The 24,608-nt window shown below is 51.0% G+C and overlaps 1 protein-coding gene across 3 annotated transcripts in view; it reads left to right on the top strand.

Annotated features, from left to right (window-relative positions):
- Window positions 1-24,608, top strand: part of CCDC88C (coiled-coil domain containing 88C) — a 147,479-nt gene that overhangs the window by 12,668 nt on the left and 110,203 nt on the right. Inside the window, exon 2 of one of the 3 annotated variants that reach the window (XM_019983359.2) lies at window positions 15,069-15,256. The exons of the other annotated variants lie outside the window; for them this stretch is intronic. Within the exon in view, the coding sequence (XP_019838918.2) occupies window positions 15,173-15,256 (84 nt within the window). The 5' untranslated portion in view covers window positions 15,069-15,172. The remainder of the gene's footprint in view (window positions 1-15,068; window positions 15,257-24,608) is intronic. 3 annotated transcript variants of the gene reach the window in all.

Raw genomic sequence — 24,608 nt, 5'->3', positions numbered from 1 at the left:
ATCCCAGGGACGGGGGAGCCTGGTGGGCTGCCGTCTATGGGGTTGCACAGAGTCGGACACGACTGAAGCGACTTAGCAGCAGCAGCAGCAGCTCTTTGAGGGTAGGGCTGGTGTGCGTGGACAGCCTCAACCCCAGCCCGGAGCAGTGTTTGCTGAAAGCACTTGCTGAAGGCCGTGAGCCGTCCCTGCCCCTCAGTCAGCCCCGCGCACTTGGAGGAAGCTGGCAGGACACTGCCCTTTTGCACCGACACAGCTTAGGTGTGGGCAGTGTTCTGTTGTTTTTTCCTTCCAAGTTATTGTAAAATAAAGCTTAGTTCTGGTTATGTAAGTAATATGTGTTCTTTATAAACAAACCCTTAGGAAACAAACAAGTCGCAAGAAGAAAAGAACCGCTCAGAACCCCAGCACCCAGAGACAATCACTATTAACATTTTTAGTGCTTCCTTCCAGTTTTTGCATGAATAGTTTTTGTGTTTTATTCCGTGGTAGTCATGCCTTATATACAATTGCATATCCTGCCTTTTTTCCCCTCCCACCTGACAATTGTAGCATAAACATAACCGGTTATTATTGTCGAGTGACATTCAAGAAAGTTTTCCAAAAGAAGTAGTGCCCAGCATCCCCTTTTGAGAGAGGGCTTACAGACTGTGAGGGCTTGAGGTGACGTGAGACCAGTGAGGTTCTGGCCAGGGTGACTGGGGAGGGTGGGAGGTCCCCCTTTCGGGACAGGGACTTCCTCTTGCCATGGCTTTTCAGTAGACACCACGAGGTCGGCGAATCCAGCCCCGGGTCTTGTTTGCCCAGCGGTGGTTTGCTCCCACCCCCAGGCTGTCCCCTTCTTTTCTGAGGCACATGGGGCAGGGAAAGTCAGGAGGGACGGGGCCTCTCGTCAATAGCACGGGCTTCTTTCACAAGGAAGCTCAGGTTTTGTTCCCGAAAGCCTGCAGAGACAAAAAAAGGTCTTTGACCTTTTTTGACCTTTGACCTTCTTCTGGCGCAGAGGACAGACAGCGGGTAAGAACCAGCGTGGCCCGGTTCAGTCTGACCACTGGTGTCTTGGGCCTCCCTCTGAACTGCTGCTCTGACTCTTCTGGGGTTGGCACCTGGAATCTGCGTTTTCAGAAGTTCCCCAGCTGTTTTAAGTCTTAACATCCTTCCAGCAGGAGGGGCAGTCAGTGGGCCAGAGAGGTGGTCCTCCCAGTGTGGTCCCAGACCAGCAGCATCCGTGTCACCTGGGAACTTGTTAGAGGTGCAGGTCTGGCCCCTTCCCTGGACCTTCTGTGGAGGTCTGGCAGTCTGCAGCTTAACAAGCCCTCCAGGCGATTCTGATGCATGCTCGTGGGAACCTAGTGGTTTAGAGCGTTTCTAGGGATGCCGGGGAGAGGCCCTGTCAGCCAGGCCTCCAGGGGCAGAGAGAGCTCAGTGAGAACTCGGGTGACTCCTGTCCATCACATAAAATGGAGGCACGTCTCGTCTGCTCCAGGACAGGTGGAGGAGAGGCTGCAGTGATGAGAAGGTGACCAGGGGGAACGGGTGTCATTGAGGGGGTTGCTAGGAAGCCAGAGTTGGACAAGCCCTTGGGGACAGCACCTGGTTCAGTCTCTGAATTTTAAAGGAGGAGAGGCGGGTCAGGATGAGCATCCACAAATGGTTAAACCTGCAGAGAGACCTGGAAGGAAGGTGGGCCTGGATCAGAAGCGTGTGCTGCCTCGAGCCCCTGGTCGAGGGGCTGACCCCTGGGCTGGTCAGCATTGAGCCCAGAGTCACGTGTTGTTTATTGTTTAGTCGCTCAGTCGTGTCCGACTCTTTGCCACCCCATGGACCGTCGCCCGCCAGGCTTCTCCATCCATGGGATTTTCCAGGCAAGAATACTGGGGTGGGTTGCCATTTCCTTCTCCAGAGCATCACATGAGGCTTGTTTGATACACTCAACAGCCAAACTCTTTTCTATCTGAGTCCTTTTAAGGTAAAATTTGGAATTATAGAATGGTTCATTTGTCACATCAGAGCCTTGAGTGTGGATGTCGAGTGTACATTCATTTGATCGCAGAACCCGTAGGAAAACATGGCCAGTAGTAGATGCAGAAATCGCTGGTGCGGCAGGTGGCTCATGCGTGTTTATCCTCTGGGGGTTGTGCGTGGTGTCCAGGCCCCGGGAGGGCCGTGGACACCTGTGAGCCAGCTCCTTCTCACGACACCTGGGGCCTAATTGTCACGTGAAATTTCTGAGGTTTCTTTGGCTTTCTGTGAGTGAGAAGTACTTCACACAGCGGCCCGGACGAGTTCAGCGTGTGTTGGTGGAGATGTACGTCTTCACTATCGTGTCGCGTGTGGATGTCGATCCTGAAACCGGCACCCTCAGGTGAACGCAGGGACCCACCCGCAGGGCTGGCTCTGAAATGGGGAATTGGCCGAGCTGCTCCGGGTGCCTCCCCTCGCTGGCCGAGCCCTGGGACCTGCGGCTTTCCTGCTGTGGGCCTCCTGAGCGTTCATCTGTCCGGAAGAGGGTGGGCCCTTGTGGTTCTGAAATTCCATAGTTGCATGGGGGCCCGAGACCACTAAGATTTTAGAGTTTCAGATCACCTCAAGGAAGTTCTGTATTGCGAGTTCTTGGAACTTGGCTCTTCTGACTTCTGGTCTGTCACGTGGTTGGAAGGCCAGAACAGACCCACAATATTGGTCTTTTTCGCAGAAGCAACAGTCCCGGGTTGTAATCTCTTCTGTAATCTCTCTTTTCCTTCATTGCTTTGAAAAGATTAAAAATGAAACAGTACAAATGCTTTTAAGGAACACCTGTGTATCTGCTCAAAATAAATATGAACATATGTGAATATTTTTCATATTTGCTTCAGACCTTCTTCTAAGAGGTTTTTTCTGCCTGAAGTCCCTGGTGTTTCTCTTACTTTGTCCAGTTATCCTTACCTGCCTCCCTGGAGGTAACTCCTGTGGTTAGTTTCTCTGTGTGTGTACATATGGTTTTGTGTCACATATTCAGATTAAACCTCCATATTACTGCTTGTACCTTTTGCCCACTCCACCTTACTTTGGGGATCTGTTGGTTTTCTGTGGTATTTGTATTAGATAAGCATGGGCTGACTGCTAGAATTATCTTTAGAAATGTGTGCAGTTTGAAAAAATGAAAGACTTTTGTCAAAAGTAAAAATAGAAGGAAATGTATATTTGACACTGTTGGTGGGAACAAAGTGAACTCTAATTCATGTGGTCTGGAGGCTTTTTAGATAAAGTGAAGTCTCTTTAGGTAGATGTGATGTGCTTTACTGGATAGAGACAGTGTTCAAGGGAACTTAACTCTGCTCAGGCCCTGTCTACAGGTACCAGAGGAATCTGCTTCATGAATTATAGTGTATTGAGTTTGTAAGGGAGAAATTGATTTTTCCACTCTATTTTATTATCGGAGTATTTGTTGTTGTTCACTCACTCAGTTGTGTCTGGCTCTTTGTGACCCCATGGACGGCAGCACACCAGGCTTCCCTGTCCTTCACCATCTCCTGAGCTTGCTCAAACTCACGTCCCTGGAGTCGGTAATGCCATCGAGACATCTCATCCTTTGCAACCCCTTTTCCTCTTGCTCTCAGTCCTTCCCAGCATCAGGGTCTTTTCCAATGAGTCATCTCTTCGCATCAGGTGGCCGAAGTTTTGGAGCTTCAGCTTCAGCAGCAGTCCTTCCAATGAGTATTCAGGACTGATTTCCTTTAGGATGGACTGATTGGATCTCCTTGCAGTCCAAGGGATTCTCAAGAGTCTTCTCCAACACCATGGTTCAAAAGCATCAATTCCTCTGTGCTCAGCCTTCTTTATGGTCCAACTCTCACATCCATACATGACTACTGGAAAAACCTTAGCTTTGACTATATGGACCTTTGTTGGCAAAGTAATGTCTCTGCTTTTTAGTAAGCTGTCTAGATTGGTCATAGCTTTTCTTCCAAGGAGCAAGCATCTTTTAATTTCATGACTGCAATCACCATCTTCCATGATTTTGGAGCTCAAGAAAAAGTCTGTCACTGTTTCTGTTGTTTCCCCATTTATTTGCCATGAGGTGATGGGACCAGATGCCATGATCTTAGTTTCTTGAATGTTGAGTTTTAAGCCACCTTTTTCACTCTTAATGCTTTAGAATGTTGTGTTAGTTTCTCCTGTACAAAAGTGAATCAGCTATAAGTATACGTATATCCCCTTCCTCTTGAGCCTCCCTCCTACCCACTTCCCTCTCGCCACTCATCACAGAGGTCATCATAGAGCACCAAGCTGAGCCCTCTGCTATACAGCAGTTTCCCACTAGCTATCTATCTTACACATTGTCCGACTTTGTGACCCCATGAACAGGCTTCTCTATCCATGGGATTTCCCAGGCAAGAATACTGGAGTGGGTTGCCGTTTCCTTCTCCAGGGGATTGTCCCAACCCAGGGATCGAGCCTGGGTCTTCTGCGTTGCAGGCAGATTCTTTCCTGCCGAGCCCCAGGGGAGCCCCAGTGTGTATATGTCTGTGCGTCCCGCCCTCCCTTTCCTGCCCTTACCCACAGGTCTGTTCCCTACATCTGCATCTCTACTCCTGCCCTGCAAATAGGTTCATCTATACCATTGAGAAGGCGATGGCACCCTACTCCAGTACTCTTGCCTGGAAAATCCCATGGATGGATGAGCCTGGTAGGCTGCAGTCCATGGGGTCGCTAAGAGTCGGACATGACTGAGCGATTTCACTTTCACTTTTCACTTTCATGCATTGGAGAAGGAAATGGCAACCCACTCCATTGTTCTTGCCTGGAGAATCCCAGGAACGGGGGTGCCTGGTGGGCTGCCGTCTATGGGGTCACACAGAGTCAGATACAACTGAAGTGACTTAGCAGCAGCATACCATTTTTCTAGATTCCATATATATGCGTTAATATACAATATTTGTTCTTCTGTTCCTGACTCATTTTACTCTGTATGACAGACTCTCCACTCTTAAAAGAGAAAGGCAGTGAGATGGGTTTTTTTTTTTTTTTCCTTTTGCATTTTTTCTTATTGGAAGGTGGGTATTCTTGATGTAGCTTATCTCTATGTTTTGAGGAAATTAAAGGTAATATTTTTGATTATATTTTCTGATTGCAGACTGGGAAATGCAAAGAAAATTAAATCTGCCCACTATCTTGCCACCTAGGCATACCATTGTTAACATTTTGTTATTTATGCTTTCTAACTTTGTGTCTGTGCCTATGTGTGTTTCAAGATGTGGATCATATGAAACCTTTCTTTTCATTTACTGTGCAGTGAGCATTTCCTCATATCCTTTCCCATGTTCTTTCATAAATGCATTTCGGTGTCTACATGGCACTTGGTCATGTGGCTATGCCCCTCTCATTGATACTGAGTTATTTCTGTCTTAGAATTATAAATAATACCACCATGAACAACCTTGGTCCATAAATCTTTCAACTTCTGTTTTTATGTCCTTAGGATAAATTCCTAGCATGGAATCCCCGGGTCAGAGGGCATGAATACTTTGAGGACTTTTGCTACTTATTACCAAAGTTGCCTTCTTTATGGCCTTTTGTTTTTCTTTGCTGAATTGCCCCTTTATGTCCCGCACCCATGAAAAACGCCGTGTTCTGTGTTGCTGCTGAATGCTGAAGATTTCTGTGTCTCTGCCGTGCGAATGGAGGTCTGAGATTATTTATACCGGACATCTGGGCAAACGTCCTTGTTGGCGTGTCACTGGATCCCGGTTTGGAGTCTCCAGCAGGGCTGTGACATGGTGACCAAATGCAGTGGTGAGGCTGGGCGGTCCAGCCCCAGGCCTGGGAGGCCTTCGTCAGAGGGGTCCCAGCACCCCGGCCCCCTTTCGGAGCCGGGAGCCTTTGTCTGCCGTGGATTCGACCCAGGAGATGATCGACTTCCCTGTGAATGCTCGCTCTCTGTCTAAAGTTTAAGGGAGACACTTCCAGACTGTGTTGGGAAGTGAGGCTGGGGAGGGCGGTGGTCTGCGTGGGCCCCTCCTTTCCTCTTTCCTTCCTCTCCCTTCCTGTCCCCTGTTCTCTCTGGTATCGGGTGATGAAACATGGGACATGGAAACGCTGTGGCCCAGAGAGCTGGGTGTGTCCCTCTGGGAGTCCCCTGGTTCTTGTGTCTGTTCCTCCTCCTCCTTCTTCATGCCTGAGATGCTCGTGTCTAGCGGGGTGGGAGACAAGCCAGGCAAACCAACCGCTGAAACACCTGTGTGCACAGGACACGGATGTCACAGGGCACGGGCAGGAGTGCCCCAGCCAGGGGAGGGCCGGTGCCCAAGGAGAGCTTTGCAAAGGGGTGGTGCTTGGCCTGAGTCCTGAAGGATAGGCACAGAGCTAGTCTGGCAGAAAATGGTGTGGGGGTGTCCTGGGGGAGCAATAGCACCTGCAAAACCAGAGAGGCGCAGAGCAGCCTGAGGGCTCAGCAAGTCACCTCTGAGTGGCTGGAGGGTGGGGGCTTCGCTGGGGAGTGGTGATGGGTGAGGCTCCAAAGGTAGGGAGGTTCCCCAGGGCGGATGCCAGGCTCACGAATTTGAACTTCATCCCAGAGGGACTTGGGAGTGTTTATAACCTTTTGAAAGAGGAAAGTTTAAAAAAAAGAGAACTCTTTTGACACCCATATTGAGAGTGGATTGGCTTCAGGAGGGAGTTGGGGAGTCAGGACACGTCATGGAAGCCTGGACCAAAGCTGGGGCAGAGGGGAGAGGGGACAAGCCCGAGAGGCTCGGGGGGCTGTGGGCGGCAGTTGTTAGGTCCCCTGCCCAGAGGGAACAGCGGGAAGAGGATAAAATGCTTTCTCAGGCCCGGGAGAGCAGAGCCCTGCAGCAGGGTGCTGGCTCCCTGGGCTTCAGGGCAGTGGCTCCTAGTCAGCCTGTCTGGGGCTGGAAGTGGGGCGGGGAGGCTGCAGGAGGACAGCAGCTTCAGGTCCACCTGAATTCCCTTTCTCCACACCAAGCAGAAGGTGTGTGCTCCTGACCGGTGACCCTCCCTGACCTGCTGCCAGGGACGGAGCCGACAGGGCTGTGGACACCTGGTCATGGGCCACGCAGCCCCACACCTTCCCAGAGGCAGGGTTTTGTTTTTGCAGCACATGAGAGAGACCAACTGCCGGTTGGACTTGGATTTCTTTTTTTCCCCTTCTGTTTTTAGAAGAAATGCTATAGAGCTGTATTGAATAGCAAGCAGGAACTTTGGGACTCAGCCCTGTGCCCCTGTCAGATGGCTGAGAGAAGATAGCTGGATGGCTATCAGCTTGGCACTGTGCTAGGAGCTTTCAGCCCTGTCACTGTGAGGACGAAACTACTGTCCCCATTTTACAGATTAGGCAAGTGAGGCTGGTGGAGCTCAAGCTCTCATGGTCATTGGCTGCTTTCTGCAGTCCTGGAGGGAGGTGGCTTGCGGTGGGCAGACTAGCCGTTGTGTGCAGGTGGGCCAGGCTGGGAGTGCTGCTTCCCCAGGGTCTCCCGCTTGGGCTCCCCCATGTTAAGCTGACTTCACACCCGCTGGGAGCCCCAGAGGAAGGGGCTGGATTGCTTCAGGCACCTTCTGAAACCAGCACTTCCGGCGTTGGGCTGTGGGTGGGACTGAGGGAGCAGCTGGCCTCAGACTTCACCCTGCACCCCCGCCCCTCCTCCCCCAGAGCAGCAGGAAGCAGAGAATCTGGGCTAATTGCAGAGGGTGAGGAGGGGTGAAAGGTGGGTCTGATGCAATTAGCAGAGCTGGAATTTGGCCAGGCCGAGGAGGCTTCAGGCCACCAGATAGGAGTGTGTGTGTGTGTGTGTGTGTGTGTGTGTGCGCGCGCACACATGGGTGAAGACGGTCTTTCTTTCTTTTTTTTTTGCTTTTTATTTTGTATTAGAATATAGGCGATTAACAATGCTGTGATAGTTTCAGTTCAGTTCAGTTCAGTCACTTGGTCGTGTCCGACTCTGCGACCCCATGAATCGCAGCACACCAGGCCTCCCTGTCCATCACCAACTCCCGGAGTCCACCCAAACTCATGTCCATCGAGTCAGTGATGCCATCCAGCCATCCCATCCTCTGTCGTCCCCTTCTCCTCCTGCCCCCAATCCCTCCAAGCATCAGGGTCTTTTTCAATGAGTCAACTCTTCGCATGAGGTGGCCAAAGTATTGGAGTTTCAGCCTCAGCATCAGTCCTTCCAATGAACACCCAAGACTGGGCTCCTTAGGGACTCGCAAGAGTTTTCTCCAACACCACAGTTCAAAAGCATCAATTCTTTGACGCTCAGCTTTCTTCACAGTCCAACTCTCACATCCATACATAACCACTGGAAAAACCATAGCCTTGACTAGACGGACCTTTGTTGGCAAAGTAATATCTCTGCTTTTTAATATGCTATCTAGGTTTGTCATAACTCCCAAGGAGTAAGCGTCTTTTAATTTCATGGCTACAATCACCATCTGCAGTGATTTTGGAGTCCAGAAAAACAAAGTCTGACACTGTTTCCACTGTTTCCCCATCTATTTGCCATGAAGTGATGGGACCAGATGCCATGATCTTCGTTTTCTGAACGTTGAGCTTTAAGCCAACTTTTTCACTCTCCTCTTTCACTTTCATCAAGAGGCTTTTTAGTTCCTCTTCACGTTCTGCCATAAGGGTGGTGTCATCTGCATATCTGAGGTTATTGATATTTCTCCTGGCAATCTTGATTCCAGCTTGTGCTTCTTCCAGCCCAGCGTTTCTCATGATGTACTCTGCATAGAAGTTAAATAAGCAGGGTGACAGTATACAGCCTTGACGTACTCCTTTTCCTATTTGGAACCAGTCTGTTGTTCCATGTCCGGTTCTAACTGCTGCTTCCTGACCTGCATATAGGTTTCTCAAGAGGCAGGTCAGGTGGTCTGGTATTCCCATCTCTTTCAGAACTTTCCACAATTTATTGTGATCCACACAGTCAAAGGCTTTGGCATAGTCAATAAAGCAGAAATAGATGTTTTTCTGAAACTCTCTTGCTTTTTCGATGATCCAGCGGATGTTGGCAATTTGATCTCTGGTTCCTCTGCCTTTTCTAAAACCAGCTTGAACATCTAGAAGTTCAAGGTTCATGTATTGCTGAAGCCTAGTTTCAGGTGGACGGCAAAGTGACCCATCCATATTTTACACGTGTCCATTCTCCTGCAAACTCCCCTTCCACCCAGGCTGCCATATAACATTGAGCAGAGTGCTATATACAGTGGGTCCTTGTTGGTTATCCATTTTAAACATGGCAGTGTATATACATATCTGTCCCAAACTCCCTAACTATCCCTGCCCCCCATTCAGCCCCCTTGGCAACCTTAAGTTTGTTCTCTAAGTCTGTGAGTCCCTTCTGTTTTGCAAGTAAGTTCATTTGTATCATTTCTTTGCATAGGGATGTCCTGGGATATTTCTCCTTGTATATTTCTCTTTGTTTAGTTGCTAGGTCCTGTCCAACTCTTGTGTCCAACTGTTGCAACCGCACGTACTGGAGCTCCCTGTCCATGGGATTTCCCAGGCAAAAATACTGGAGTGGGTTGCTCTTGCCTGCTCCCAGGGATCCTCCTGACCCAGGGATTGAACCTGCATCTCCTGCATTGCAGGTGGATTCTTTACCACAGAGTGAACAGGGAAATCCCATTTCTCCTTCTGGGCTCCGTGGGCTCCTCCTTCTGACCGTGAGTCCAGATTTTGAATTTCTGGGGTTTCCCTTCTATCTCTGAGCTGCTGGGTTCTCCTTTGCCTTGGAGTTTCCCCCTTTGCGTCCATGATGGTTCCCGAGGGCTGCCGCCTGGCTTTGATCTGTTCTGCATGGAGCCGAGCCCAGATGCCCAGTTCACAGTGGCCCTAAGACCTCCTCAGGTTTACAGATCCAGACTTTCTCAGTGTTTCTGATATGTTTTCTCACTGTGTGTTTACTTTTTTATCGCTTGCTTGACGTTTCTCTTAATCCATGGCATTCCTTAAAGCATTCAGTTTTCGAGCCCTTCACGGAAGGTCCATGCACAGAGAGCGAGTCTGTGTCAGGGTGGAAAGCTGGGCAGTCACCTGGTCATCAGGCCTGAGATCCGAGCCCGTGCCTCTGGCAGAAAAGGAGTGAAAACCTCCTTGTGCGGCCCTCAGAGGCCGAGAGGGAGCCACGCTGCTTTCCGATGGAGGTGCCCAGCCTCATTTTGCGTTCGTTGCAGAATCAGGACCAGCATGGTTCAGGGTGTGAGAATCACGGGTTGAGCATGAATGAGTTTAGAAACACATCTTATCGCAGGCTACTCCACACCCCAGAAAGGTAGGAAGTGGTAAGAGGTACCAAGTCCTTTGGCAACAGAAAGGAGGGAAATGAATTTCTCAAACTTTTAAAAAGAAAAGGAGTCTCTCCCTTGCCTTAGGTTTTGGGGTTAAATGCCAAGATCAGCGTGTTTGATGTTATAACTAGTTTGTGAGAAGGACTCATGGGAGAACTTGCCTGGGCAGGCTCTGCGCTCCATAAAGCCGGCTGTGTGGCCTGCGTCCAGGGCTAATAACAGTTTTTCTTATTCAGCCTGTTCTTATGGAAAGGCAGTTTCTCTGCTCCTTTGCCATGGCATTCAGGGCCATGGTCCTTTCCAGTATAACTTTAGTCCTATTTTTCCAGGAAGGAGGACGGTGAAGTATGAGGATGAGGAAGCGCTTGTCTGAGGTTGATGGGCTCAGCCAGAATTATTGAGGAGGCTACACCTTCTAACTCACCCCCAATTCTGAGTCTGTTGGTGATGTTTTGAGAGGAGGTGGAGGTTTCAGAAGGGTAAAGAGGCTGCCGGCTGAATGCTGCAAGGGTTCCATTGGTTTGGGATTGGGTTTCATCAGGTTGGGCTTCCCTGGTGGCTCAGATGGTGAAGAATCTGCCTGCAGTGCGGGAGACCCAGGTTCGATCTCTGGGTCGAAAGATCCCCTGGCAGATGAAATGGCAACCCACTCCAGTATTCTTATCTGGGAAGTCCCATGGACAGAGAAGCCTGGCGGGCTACAGTCCATGGGGTCAGAAAGAGTCAGATACGCCTGGGCGGCTAACACTTTCACTTTTTCAGCAAGTTAAGGGGAGAGGTGCTCTGAGTATGGGACTCCCCATGGGAAGAGAGGGTACAGTGCAACTTCAGGGAGACATTTGCCATTGCCCTCCTCGCTGCCCATCCCCTGGGGCTGGCGCTGGCGTTGGCTCTAGCTTCGCAGGGAGAAGTCAGGTTTGCTTTCTCAGCTGGGGGTAGGAGCTTCGCCACTGCCCTGTGGAAGAGGATGAGCTGGGTGGTTTCTCCAATTCCCAAGAACAGAGGTGCGCAACCTCCAGGATCTAATGTCTGGTGATCTGAGGTGGGACCAGTGTATTAATAATAGAAATAAAGTAATGCACTTGAATCATCTCGAAATCACACCCCTGACCTCTGCCCCATCTGTGGAAAAGTTGTCTTCCACAAAACCGGTCCCTTGGGTACCACTGCCCTAGAAGGTCAGGAAGGTGAAGCCGGAGGAAGAACAAGATGGGAAGTGAGAGGGCAGCAGGAAGGAGAAGTCATCTCATTCTTCCAAGGATCTAGAAATTTCTGTGTCATCATTCTAGCAGTGTGACTTTGGTGTATCATTTGATTTCACCTATAAAATGTGGGTAACACCATATTACAGGTTGGCATGGGACTCAGAATCGCACCTAGGTTTTGAGTCAGCAGGGCACAGTAATAACACTAGCTCATCCTGAGGGCTGACTTTGCAGGGCTGACTGTTCCTGTGTGTCCACGCTCTGCAGATAGGGGGGCCATGTCACTTGTGTAGGCAGAGGATGGGAGACACACACATCCAAGTAAAAATAGGAAGAGAGGAAGAAAAGCAGCTTCAGGCCCGTTTGTCTGCAGAGGCAGAAGATAAGAGTCGTGGGCTCCTTTGAGCTCACCTCTTAGAGCTGTGGCCTTGGGCAATTTGATCTCCAAGCATCTTTTTTTACCTGAAAAGTGGGCATGTGAATAGTGTTGGCCTGAGTATTGCATCAGAGGTGTTGGACTTTTCCTGCTGGCACTGATAAGATGCCCACCAGATGGTCTAGCAGACATGGGGGTCTTTACACAGACCCACCTCTCTGGGCCATGCTAACTTCGTTTATTACTGAGCGGATTATAGAGGGGACCTTCCAGCAGTTAGATTCTGAATTGCTTGGATTAATCCAGTACATGTGGACGAACATGCTTAACTCTTGCCCTGCCGATTTTTCTCCTGTATGATTTTTAGAAATTATTTTGGTTGCATTGGGTCTTGGTTGCATGCAGGCTTCCTCTAGTTGTGGAGAGCCAGGGCTAGTCTCTAGTTTTAGTGCGTGGGCTTCTCAGTGTGGTGGCTTCTCTTGTTGCAGAGGACAGGCTCTAGGTGCTTGGGCTTCAGTATTTGTGGCTCCAGCCTCAGTAGTGGAGAAGGCAATGGCACCCCATTCCAGTACTCTGGCCTGGAAAATCCCATGGATGCAGGAGCCTGGTAGGCTGAAGTCTATGGGTTCGCACAGAGTCGGACACGACTGAAGTGACTTAGCAGTAGCAGCCTCAGGAGTTGTGGTTCACGGGCTTAGTTGCTCCATAGCATTTGGTATCTTCCCAGACCAGGGATCAAACTCATGTCCCCTGCATCGGCAGGTGGATTCTTAACCACTGTACCACCAGGGAAGTCCTCCTGTATGATTTTTTAATTTAAAGCATACCGTGTGCTTCCAGTGAACTGAGTGTCTTAGGCACACTATCTCGTGGCAGCCTCTTGATTTTTCTCTCCCACCAGCAATGAAACTCCTTAAAAGCAGGTTCTGCATTTCTTTCTCTGTTCACCTCTCACCCCAACAGCATGGAGACATGCCTGCCAGTCAGTGTGTGTTAGTTGCAAGACACAGGGCAACAGAAGCCATGACTCAAGAGTAGTTCAGAGAGGATAAGTCATTCATTGCCCTCAGGGCATGTATTACTGGCCTGGGCCCAGGATCCTATCTCTAGGCTAAAATAACCCTGTAAAGACCCTCGGTTTGTTCCCTGTTTCTAGACAGTTGAGTAATTGGAGGACAGGGCCCTCCTGTACTCAAGTCTGTGTTCCTTGAGTGCCTGACCTACGTATCAGACACTCAGGACCTGATTGTTTTAGGGGGTCAGTGGGGGCAAACCAGGGTGGAGATGCAGGGCAAAGCGGAGGCCTGGAGCCTTTGAATCTCCCCCTTACAGAGGTCTTCCCCCTCTTCCCCCCTCAAATCCCCCCCACCCCCCCCCACCCCGCCCCCTGCCGCTTTCACGCAAACCTGCAGGCTTTTCATGCGGTGTTTGCTTTGTTGCTGGAAAAGCCATATGTCAGGTACCCAGGAGGCTCAGTCCCTGGGGGGTGGAAGTTAAATTGATTGTTTTCAACTTTGTCTAGCCAGCTTGGCTCCCTTGAGCTTGCCAGTGTTTTGCCTTAATGACTTCAAAACTTTAAAAATAAATGCCTCCTTTTCCAAAGCACAGTAACCAAGCAGGCTGTCCAGTTCTCGCAACCAGTCAGGGTAGTTTTTTCCCCTTACATTGTGAATTTGTGGCTGCACGAGATAGCAGAGACTCTAAAGCAGTTCTCGCATTTTTGTGCAAAGTTGGTCTTCTCAACCAGCAGTCCCCAGCCTCTTTGGCACTAGGGACCGATTTCGTGGGAGACAGTTTTTTCCACGGACCAGGGAACGGTTTAGGGAAGATTCAAGCGCATCACTTTAATCGTGTGCTTTATTTCTAATATAATGCCCCCACTGACCTGATAGGATACCGGTCCCGGCTCAGAGGTGGGGGACCCTGTTCTCAACAACCTCCTCCCGCCATTGTTGGGGTGAGAGTTTGTGACGTTTGAGCTCTATAGAACAGAGCTTCCAAAATTGGACTTTTCCAACAGAAATGGACTGAGTCGCAGCCGAGGTCATCCTAAGCTCAAGATGCCGAAAGAAGAACTGGTGGTTGCTGATAACTCCGAGCTCGTCTGGACCCACCTGAGACTGAAGCTTGTCATGACTTTTAGAGCAAAGTGGAGGAGGACCGAGGGGTGGGTCGCCCTGGAGGATGGCTGTGCGCGGGTCTGTCCTGCTTCTCTCCTCCTCACCCACCTCTACCCTGGTTTCTTCCCGGGAAGGAGTACTCGTCTCAGGCTGCCTTCACCTTGCCAGCCCCTCAGCTGTAGCCCCAGGGTGCCTCGGGCCAGCGTCCTGCCCACCGCTCAGGCGCCTGGCCTGCCCGCCTCTCCAGGGGCTCCTCTTTCTCCTGCAACCCTCTCGTCGCCCCTCCCAATACCACGCACACCACCATGACCTGGGGCAAGTGGCCTGACCCCTCCGAGTTGTCTCCTTCTTTCTCCAGTGGGGAGAACGGGTGATAACAGATGATGCCCTGGGTAGCGACGATCCAGAGAGAGAGAGCGTGCATGTGAAATGCCCAGCGTGGGGGCACTGCAGAGCTGGCGCTGGTGCAGTGCGCACTGCTGGCTGCTGGGCTGCAGTGCTGTCTGTGCTCTCCCTTCCTCTGCACTCATCCATCAGGCTTCGGTGCTTTCTCCCGCCCTGAGCACCTTCCCTTCACTGCCTCTGTGAAGCCTGTGGGATGTTCTGAACCCGAGTTTAATCATTGTCATCATCACCATCATCACACCTTTCAGCTCTCTTCTGCTTTCTCTGGGTCCTGCACCAGATTTGCAGGCTCCCTCAGGGCTGGGACTCTGGTGCCCTTTGTCCTTCCAGGGTCAGGGAGCACATGGGATGCCAGCTGAGGGGCTGCCCCGGTGCTGTGTGTTGTGCTTTGACACTCACTCGTGTCCAGCTCTTTGCGACCCCATGGACTGTAGCCTGCCAGACTCCTCTGTCCATGGGGATTCTTCAGGCAAGAATACTGGAGTGGGTTGCCATGCCCGCCTCCAGGGGATCTTCCCAACCCAGGGATTAAACCCAGGTCTCTCGAATTGCAGGTGGATTCTTTACCATCTGAATTACCAGGGAAGCCCACAAATACTGGAGTGGGCAGCCTATCCCTTCTTCAGGGGTTCTTCCTGACCCAGGAATCGAACCAGGGTCTCCTCTCCTGTATTGCAGGTGGATTCTTTACCAGCTGAGCTACCAGAGTCTGAAAGAGGCGAGTGTACTGGCCCAGCTGTGCCTGCCTGGCCCGGGGCTTCTCCCAGGGGCAGGTTTATGTGATGGGCTGGACTCTCAAATGTTCCTACTTTAATGCACTGCCTGAATGGAAACCCTGGGTCTTTATCAACGCTGGAATTCAAAAGGTGGGATAAATTGATTTCTTAAGGCAAAGACACTTTGATTAGCCTAGCCTTTTGTGGTTGTTGTCGTTCAGTCACTAAATCGTGTCCAACTTTTCGAGACACCATGGACTGCAGCATCCCAGGCTTCCCTGTCCTTCACCATCTCCCAGAGCTTGCTCAAACTCATATCCATCGAGTTGGTGATGCCATCCAACCATCTCATCCTCTGTCGTCCCCTTCTCCTATCTTTACTCTTTTCTAGCATCAGGATGGAGGAGCCTGGTAGGCTGCAGTCCATGGGGTCGCAAAGAGTCGGACACGACTGAGCGACTTCACTTTCACTTTTCACTTTCATACATTGGAGAAGGAAATGGCAACCCACTCCAGTGTTCTTGCCTGGAGAATCCTAGGGACAGGGGAGCCTGGTGGGCTGCCGTCTATGGGGTTGCACAGAGTCGGACACGACTAAAGCGACTTAGCAGCAGCAGCAGCAGGATATTTTCCAATGGGTCAGCTCTTCACATCAGGTGGCCAAAGTATTGGAGCTTCAGCATCAGTCCTTCCAGTGTTTATTCAGGGTTGATTTCTCTTAGGATTGACAGGTTTGATCTCCTTGCTGTCCAAGGGACTCTCAAGAGTCTTCTCCAGCACCACAGTTCGAAAGCATCAGTTCTTCAGTGCTCAGCCTTCTCTATGTTCCAACTCTCATATCTCTACATGACTACTGGAAAAACCATACTTTGACTAGACAGACCTTTGTCAGCAAAGTAATGTCTGCTTTTTAATACAGGCAGATCCTAGGCAACCCTTGGAGTGTCATAGCGTTTCTTCTCAGGAGCAAGTGTCTTTTAATTTCATGGCTGCAGTCACTGTCTGCAGTGATTTTGGAGCCCAAGAAAATGAAGTCTGTCACTGTTTCCACTATTAGCCTTTTAATCTCACCCTTTTTAAAATAGAAAGTGACTGGACGTGAGACCACTGAAGCCTTCCTCTGTTCTTTCTTCCCTTTGGAGGTATTCTTCTCTGGTTCTGACTGAGGTATCCTCCCCTGCTCTGGGAGGTTGAAGTCAGGACCTCGGAGTCACATGTCCATGACCATCCCCAAACTCAAAGTTACTGGGTTGGGTTTTTGGGTGACTTGGGGGATATGTTTGAAAAAGGGTGATCCAGTGCCTACCTACACAGATCATTTAAATTCCCAGGTGTTTCTGAACTCCTCCTAGGTACAGTCTCGGGAAGGGAGGGCTTGAACCCCTAGGAGATGGCCAGGTTGGTGGGAATAGGGTCTGTAGGACATCGGCTGTGGTGGCCTCAGTACCCGCCACCCTGAGAGGTCCCAGAAGGCCTGGGTGCAGAAACATGGAGTTGGGAGGTGAATTCACCACGTGTTATTAAAATCCAAGTGTATGTTCAGATCTGGTTGGAAAGTTTAGGAAGCGTGAGGAGGGATAACTAGACTTTATTCCAGAGTAGACCAAAAATAGATAAGTAAAGAGGAATATGGTATGCTTACAAAAACTTAACTTTTGGTCTTTAAGGAAGCTGCCTGATTTGGAAATCATCTTTGACTTTTAAAAATAAAGGAACTACAGCCATGTTCATAGCATTACTCACAGAAGCCAAAGGTGGAAGCATGCAAGTGTCTGTCTGTGGATGAATGTGGTACTCGCATGCAATGGAATATTATTCAGCCTTAAAAAGGAAGGGGGTCCTGACACATGCCCAACATAGATGGACTGTGGGGGCATTATGCTGAGTGAAATAAGTCAGCCACAAAAAGACAAATACTAGAAGTTCTACTTCTGTGAGGTTCGTAGGTCAAATTCAGAGAGAGAGAAGGTAGAATGGTGATTGCCAGGGGCTGGGGGAGGGAGTGGAAAGTTATTGGTTAACGGGATGGAGTTTAGTTTTGTACGATGAAGAGAATTCTAGCGATCGGTACAGTAATGTGAATGCACTGAACACTGCTGAATTGCACACTTAAAATTGGTTAAGATTGTAAATGCTAGTGTGTGTTTTATCTGGTTTTCTGTTATGTGTGTTCTATCATAATTTTACCCAAAAAAGGGACTGAACCCTCACGCGTGGCCGAATGCCAAATGCTGGTCTCAAGTATTTTCTTAAGGAATGAAAAAGGCATCCAGTAAGAATGTCCGTGATGTTGATCAGTGAGGGCGTGGAACCCCAGCCCCAGCTTTAAAAGTGGCGAGTCTGTCCCACTTAGTGGCTGAATGACCGTACATGGCTAGTTGGACAGAATAACTCAGCATTTCTGCCCTCCCTGCTTTTCTTTTTTTGCTCTTTTTGCTTGCTTGTTTTAAAGAAAAATCCTTTTCTCTCTGGGAGTCAGCATAGAGGTTTTTCCACAATGAAGCGCTTAAGTCCCAACAACCAGGACACTCCTGTTGGTGAAGGGTAGTCCTAGGGCATGAGCACCTCTTAGCTGTTTCATGCTTTAAATCAAACTGGGATTAAACTGTCAGAAACAGAAGCATCCTTTTCTCTCTCTTTTTTTTTGATGCTCAGTAAACTTTATTTTTTTAATTCCACTATAGTTGACTTATAATGTGTTAATGTCTGCTGTATAGCAGTGATTCAGTTATACACACACACACACACACACACACACACACACGCACTCTCTTTTTTAATATTTCTTTTTTGGATGAAGCAGAGAAGGATGGCTTTATCACTTTGCCAGGCAAAGGGGGACACAGCAGGCTCCTGCCTCGAAAATGACGTGTCCCCTATTTTTTTCCATTATGGTTTGTCATAGGGTAATCATAATATAATTCTCTGTGCTATACAGAAGGACCTTGTCGTTTATCCATTCTATATATAATACTTCACAACTGCTAATCCCAGCCTGTTTCATCCTTCCCCCCATGCCTTCCCCTTGGCAACCACAAGTCTCTTCTCTATAGCCTTGGCTTTGTTTCTGTTTCATAGATATGCTCATTTGTGTGATATTTTAAATTCCACATAAAAGTGATATCATGTGATGTTTGTCTTCTTCTTTCTGATTTACTTAGTGAGCTCTCTGGTTGCATTCATGTTGCCACAGATGGCATTATTTCATTCTTTTTATGGCTGAGTAGTAGTCCGCTGTACACCCTTGCCACATCTTTACCATTCCTTTGTTAATGGGCACGTGGGCTGTTTCCATAGCTTGGCTCTTGTGAAGAGAGTTGCTATGAACGCAGGGACGGCCTGTATCTTTTTGGTTTAGAGTTTTGTCTGCATACACGGATGCATCCCTTTCTTCATGAGGTCCTTGGGTCTAGGTCAGTGATGTCAGCTTTGGACTTGAAATCATATCTGTCTAGAAGAGCATGTGATGACTTGCCTCTGGTGAAGCTGGGGAGGACGAAGAGGAAGGCGGTGGCAGAGGTCAGGATGCGCAGTGCCCCCGTTCCCATTTTAGTGTCTGTACTCCAAGGGAGGGCTGATGGAGGCGCTTCTTTCTCCTTACCCGCCCCTACCTGGCCTGTAAAGGCCTCACTCTACATGACTGTTAGCTGCTGAGGCTGTAAAATGCAGTGGAATGGAGGATGGAGGGCTCAAGAGGAAGGGGATATTGTTGTTCAGTCACTCAGTCGTGTACTACTCTCTGCAACCCCATGGGCTGCAGCACGCCAGGCTTCCCTGTCCTTCGCCATGTCTTAGAGTTTGCTCAAACTCATGTCCCTTGAGTCAGTGATGCCTTCCAACCGTCTCATCCTCTCTTGTCCCCTTCTATATAATGGTGACTGAGTCTTGTCGATGTACGGCAGAGACCACTACAACGTTGTAAAGCAGTTATCCTCCAGTTTAAAAAAAAGTGAACTAAGCTGAGGACTGGAGCGTTTCCTGCACACTCGGTTTTCCTAGAATTTGATGCTATCCTGGCATCCAGATTGATATCCTGCCTCGGGCTGGTGAGCAGTTGCTGGGGGAGAGGTCGTATTCTCTCTGGAAATGAGCTTCCCCCACCCCGTGAAGGAGTCCTTGGCCCACAGTTGCAGAATCAGGAACCTGGATGTTTTCTTTTCCGCCTCGTGTTTTTATCCCATAAATGATAGTCATCAGGATCAAACTTGACCTCTGAAGAGAGAAAGCAGATGTTCCGCATCCCCCTCTATCCTGCCACCTCAGCACATTAAAGTGGTTCATAGTTCAGTGTCCTTCGGAGCCTGCGGCCGTTCCCTGGGAAGGGAATCTGTGGCTTTCGTGGGGACAGCTGACGGCTATTAATACCCTGAGGAAGTCCTCCGCCAACCCTGAAGGGGAGGGGTTCACATCTTCCTCCCCGCCACAAGTGTGCTTCTGGGCCAGGGACCATTGTGAGAACACATCTCTGCCTTCGTTTGGTTGAAACGTCACATGTCGGAGTGTTTTGCTCCACGGTGTTTTGCTTCTGTGTGCCACAAGTGGCTGACGACTTTGCCGTGTGTATCCTCTGTTGACAGACCAATCTGAGGGCTTCCTGTGAGCATCCGAGCCAAGCCTGAGCCCAGGCGCCGTCTCGGGCTGTTCTTCGAGACTGCTGTGGCCCTCGGTCAGGGTCTAGAGACCCTGCGGCAGAGGCAACAGACACTCTGGCCTGGGGCGTTTCCAGAACAGGTGCTGCCTGGTACCCGCCTGAACCTCGGAGGGCAGGAGGCCCTGGGGGTTAGAGGAGGCATCCAGAGAGGCGGAAAGCTGGGCTGAGGCGGCCCACAGCTGCAGGGAGGGGATTCGGTGGGGGGAGTGGGGAGATGGGCTGTGGCCACATGGCGAGTTAATAGCAGAGCTGGAAACTAGTTCTCCTGCGACGCGACAGAAATCTGGTCATAGCTGGGGCTCATTTACCACCCCGTCCTCTCCCTCTTGCTGGCCAGGGGCACAGTTGGGACATCCCTGGGGCTTGGTGAACGTTCCTCTCTGTTGTTAAGGCTCAGGTGACTCTAATGGAGGGTTCAGCCGATGGCATGTGGGTGGTGGAACGTTAAAGAAAGAAGTGGCCGTGGGGTGGTTCTAGCCTCTCAGCCCCCCAGCCAGACCCCTGGGAGCTCCTTCCATGCAGCACGTGGCCCCCTTCCCGGAGAGAGCGAGACTCTGATGTAACGGGTTGAAGGGCGGGAATACCGGCGTCATTTAAAAGCTCTCTTTAGTTGTTGTTGTTTAGTTGCTCAGTCGTGTCCGACTCTTTTGTGACCCCATAGACTGTAGCCCTCCAGGCTCCTCTGTTTCTGTGGGATTCTCCAGGTGAGGATACTAGAGTGGGTTGCCATTTCCTCCTCCAGGGGATCTTCCTGACCCAGGGATCGAACCCACGTCCCCTGCAGTGGCGGGCGGTTTCTTTCCCGCTGAGCCACCAGGGAAGCCCGAAAGCTCTCTTAGATGCTTCTGATGAGATGATGCTGATGTGCAGCTGGCCTGGGAACCCCCTATCCTCTTCCTCTTGCTCCTCATTAACAAATGGAAAGAGAGAAACTCAGGCCACCTGGGTTTCCTTTGTTCCTGTCAGTGATTCCGAGTTGCAGGCAGCTGAGTCTAGCACCTGGGGGCTGGGCTCCTGGCCCTCCATGGTCACTTCATCTGCTCCTGGCCTTGCCTCCAGGGCAGGCATCCAGACATGGGCCAGGGATCTTCATGTGGCTGTGAAAACCTTATGGAAAGTCGCTGGAGGGACTCTGGCTTGTGTGCCCGGTGTGAGCAGGTGGACCGGAGAACCCCTGAATCTGCTTCCTGGTGCCTTTACCAGCCTGACAGGTACGTCAGGAGAGCTCAGGGCTTTCTGTTTGCATCAGGCTTTGAACTCTGGGGAGAGCGCACAGGGTGTGCTGCCCTGGAGGCTGGGCCTGAGCGGGTCGCTGGGAGAAAACCTATGGAGCCCACAGGCCAGGCCTCCCAGAGCTGGAACCTGGCTCCTTCTTCTGCCTGGTGGTCCTAGCACGGCGGCAGTCAGGAGAGAGTGGGGCTCCACAGCCACCCCCAGGGGCTCACCTTCTCAAGTTGGGCCTTTGAATCTGACTGGTCCATCCTCAAGCCGCCAGCAGTCAGGATGGAAAAGTGAAAGTTGCTTAGTTGTGTCTGACTCTGCGACCCATGGACTGTATAGTCCATGGAATTCTCCAGGCCAGAATACTGGAGTGGGTAGCCTTTCCCTTCTCCCTTCTCCAGGGGATCTTCCCAACCCAGGGATTGAACCCAGGTCTCCTGCATTGCGGGCAGAGGTCTCCTGCATTGCTGAGCCACCAGGGAACCCCAAGAATACTGCAGTGGGTAGCCTACCCCTTCTCCAGTGTATCTTCCCAACCCAGGAATCAAACTGGGGTCTCCCCATTGCAGGCAGATTCTTTACCAACTGAGCTATCAGGGAGGCCGGAAAGCACGCTGTTGTTGAAGACTGGTGCCTCCTGGTGCCTTAGTAGGTTTTTAGGCCCCTGGGTGGTCTAGGGGGCTAGACTGGTTCATAGCCCAGACAGCAGAGCCCTGGATCCCTCAGGTCATCCCGCCTCTGGGCGTGAGGAGGAAGGCTGCTGGCCTCAGGAACCAGCGAGGACTCCCTCCCATTTGAACCGTCATGTCCCACACCATGATGTGGGTGTCACGGAACGCCTACCGCATGCCACCTGGGCTGCGTGGGCAGAAAACACGCTGGTTAGCCTCCCAGGCGGGGGATGGGGGGTGGGAATCCAGCTGTGACCATGACGAGGATGTATGTGTGCCCACGTGTGCAGATAGACACAGGCCCTGTGGGTCCTGACATGAGTCTGCTGCTGCATTTACTTTTGTAATTGTAGGTTCGTCATAGGAGAGAGAACGCTCAGACATCAAAGGACCTATAAAAAGTATGAGGCAGATGGTTCGGGTGTCATTACCCCCATTTGTCAGATGAGGCAGTGAGGCCCTGGGATGTTAACTGCCTTGCTCAGGGTCACACGCAGCTAGTGGGTGTCAGGCCTGAAATTGGCACCCAGGCCTTTTTGCTCCTGGTGCAGTGTTTTCTTCTGCACCGTATAGTCTCTGAAATAACACATGTGGGTAGTTTTCTAGGTGGTGAGGAAGTGATGGAGATGTGCCTTAAGCAGTGAACTGTGTACCCCATCCAGGACAAACACGGATGGATTTTAAAGCCCCAGAATATCCAGACCCCTGTTTGGCACACCCTGGAGTACCCTGAAAGGGCACAGCTCCCTGCCTTCAAGGCCACCCACCGTCTGGTGACGTGAAGTCTGTCTCCAGGCACAGGTTTTGTTCCTGCCTGTTGGCTCACTTGCTTGTTGAGTCTGCAGAAGGTTCCTGCCTTTGTGATGCACGCCTGGGTATCACTTTCAGAACTGGAGGTGGTGGGGGCTGTGGGCCCCTGGGGTCGGGGTGACAGAGAGTGCAGCCCTGGGGTCTTTTCCCCTGTTCAAGTTCCTTGTTTCCATGGAACAGCAGAACTCTGAATACGGGAGAGATGGAAAGGCGTGTTGGCCCCTGACTGTGGTTGGATGACATTTGTTGGTAGACTTCTTTTTTTCCCAAGATTGTTAGAAATCTCTGGAGTCCTATGGATCAAATCCCTGGCCAACATCCTGCACTTTTCGCCTAGGCTTCTGAGCTTTGGGGTCCTACTGACCTGCAAACTTAAACCGCAGAGCAAAATCAGCCTGGGGTGCTGTGGTCCTGGTGGTCCTTTCCTGGGTTGGAAAGGGAGGATGTGTGGGCACTTGTCTCACCAGGCGGCTCATTAGAAGAGGCTTTTGTGGGTCTAGGTGATCACATTGCAGTGCTTTATGGGGAGATGTTACTTTGAAAGAAAAATTTTGTCTTTTTAGAGTCCCTACTCTAAAAGAGAGTAGGGACTGTATGGTCCATTGCTGGTGGATGGTGACCTAAGAGCCACCCGGATGCTGTGGATTTGAGGGACAGGATTCAGAGCATCAGATGCAGCCACGGGTCCTCCTCTGGTGACCAGGGGTGCACCAGTGGACCTGGCTCTACCAGGGGCTGTCTGTGACCAGGAAAGCAAGGATCTCAGGTCCCAGAGTCCAGCATGTGGCTCTTAGCACCACACTGACCAGCCTAGGTCACCAGCTGGCTCGTGGAGCAGCCAGAGGTGCAGGAGAGACAGGCTGATGGGGTCTGAGGTGTGCGGTGGACCAGAGGTGCAGGAGAGATGGGCTGATGGGGTCCGAGGTGTGCAGTGGAGGGAAGCCACCCTCTTCCCTGTTCACAGCATAGTAGTGAAAGTCAGGGTCTTTCCTCCAGAAGATACTTGGATGGCCTCATGGTGTGCACTTTGATGCTTTGATTCTCTCACTTCAGTCTTCCTGGATGTACCAGTGCATGTGGTCCCCAGTGTGGGATGCCTTCCCAGGATGCACAGGGTGCCGTGGTCCCCAGATGTGGGATGCCTTCCCAGGATGCACAGGGCGCCATGATCCCCAGATGTGGTGCCCTTGGGGTGCCTTCCCATGATGTACAGGGCGCTGTGGTCCCCAGATGTGGTGCCCTTGGGGTGCCTTCCCAGGATGCACAGGGTGCCATGATCCCCAGATGTGGTGCCCTTGGGGTGCCTTCCCAGGATGCACAGGGTGCCATGATCCCCAGATGTGGTGCCCTTGGGGTACCTTCCCATGATGTACAGGGCGCCATGGTCCCCAGATGTGGTGCCCTTGGGGTGCCTTCCCAGGATGCACAGGGCGCCGTGGTCCCCAGGTATGGCTCTCCAGAAGGCCTTTCCTTCACACGGGATGCAGAATTGGCCTTCATAGTTTGGAGAGAGGGATCCGCCTTTCTGCCGGTTTCAGAGCATCACCTGTTACTGGAAAAGTTTACACACAGAGAAACGTGTTTGCCTCGCCATGGGGAAAATGGGCCTTGTGCAGTTTGAGGCGATCGCATTTCGGGGGCGCGTCCTCTCCACTGGTGACTCCGGCTCCCTGTCCTAGCATGCAGCCAACAATAAAATGCTTTACAACCTGCGGGAGTGCTTGTGTCTTTTCCCAGCGCTGCATTTCCCCAAGAACAGCACTGTTCCCAGGGGTGTCCAGTTTCCTCCCGCCATTCACCAGGCCCCACACCGTCCTTAAGCAGCTAGAACTGGTTTTACCAAGTAAACCGATACCTCGGCGGGTATCCAGGGTGAATAAGGATGGTGCGGCTTAATAAGTTACTGGCAGACCTTTGAGGAGGCCCAGTGGCCCTGGCTCCTCACTCCTCCTGCTCCTTAACGCTTGAATGGGCAAGCAGGAGGAGGGACAGCCTTCCCTTACCTCTGAGTGGGGAGGAGGGCTTGCGCCATCAAACAAAGCCAGTTTTGCCTGGGGCTCACTGTGGCCCCTGAAGTTCCTGGCTGGACACCCTGCACCCTCCCCGGCCCCGCCACTGAAACAGGGTGGGCCTGGGCCTTAAGCAGACT

Source organism: Bos indicus, chromosome 21, assembly GCF_029378745.1.
Source record: "Bos indicus isolate NIAB-ARS_2022 breed Sahiwal x Tharparkar chromosome 21, NIAB-ARS_B.indTharparkar_mat_pri_1.0, whole genome shotgun sequence".
NCBI classification, from domain to species: domain Eukaryota; kingdom Metazoa; phylum Chordata; class Mammalia; order Artiodactyla; family Bovidae; genus Bos; species Bos indicus.
This window is presented reverse-complemented; position numbering and strand designations above follow the sequence as displayed.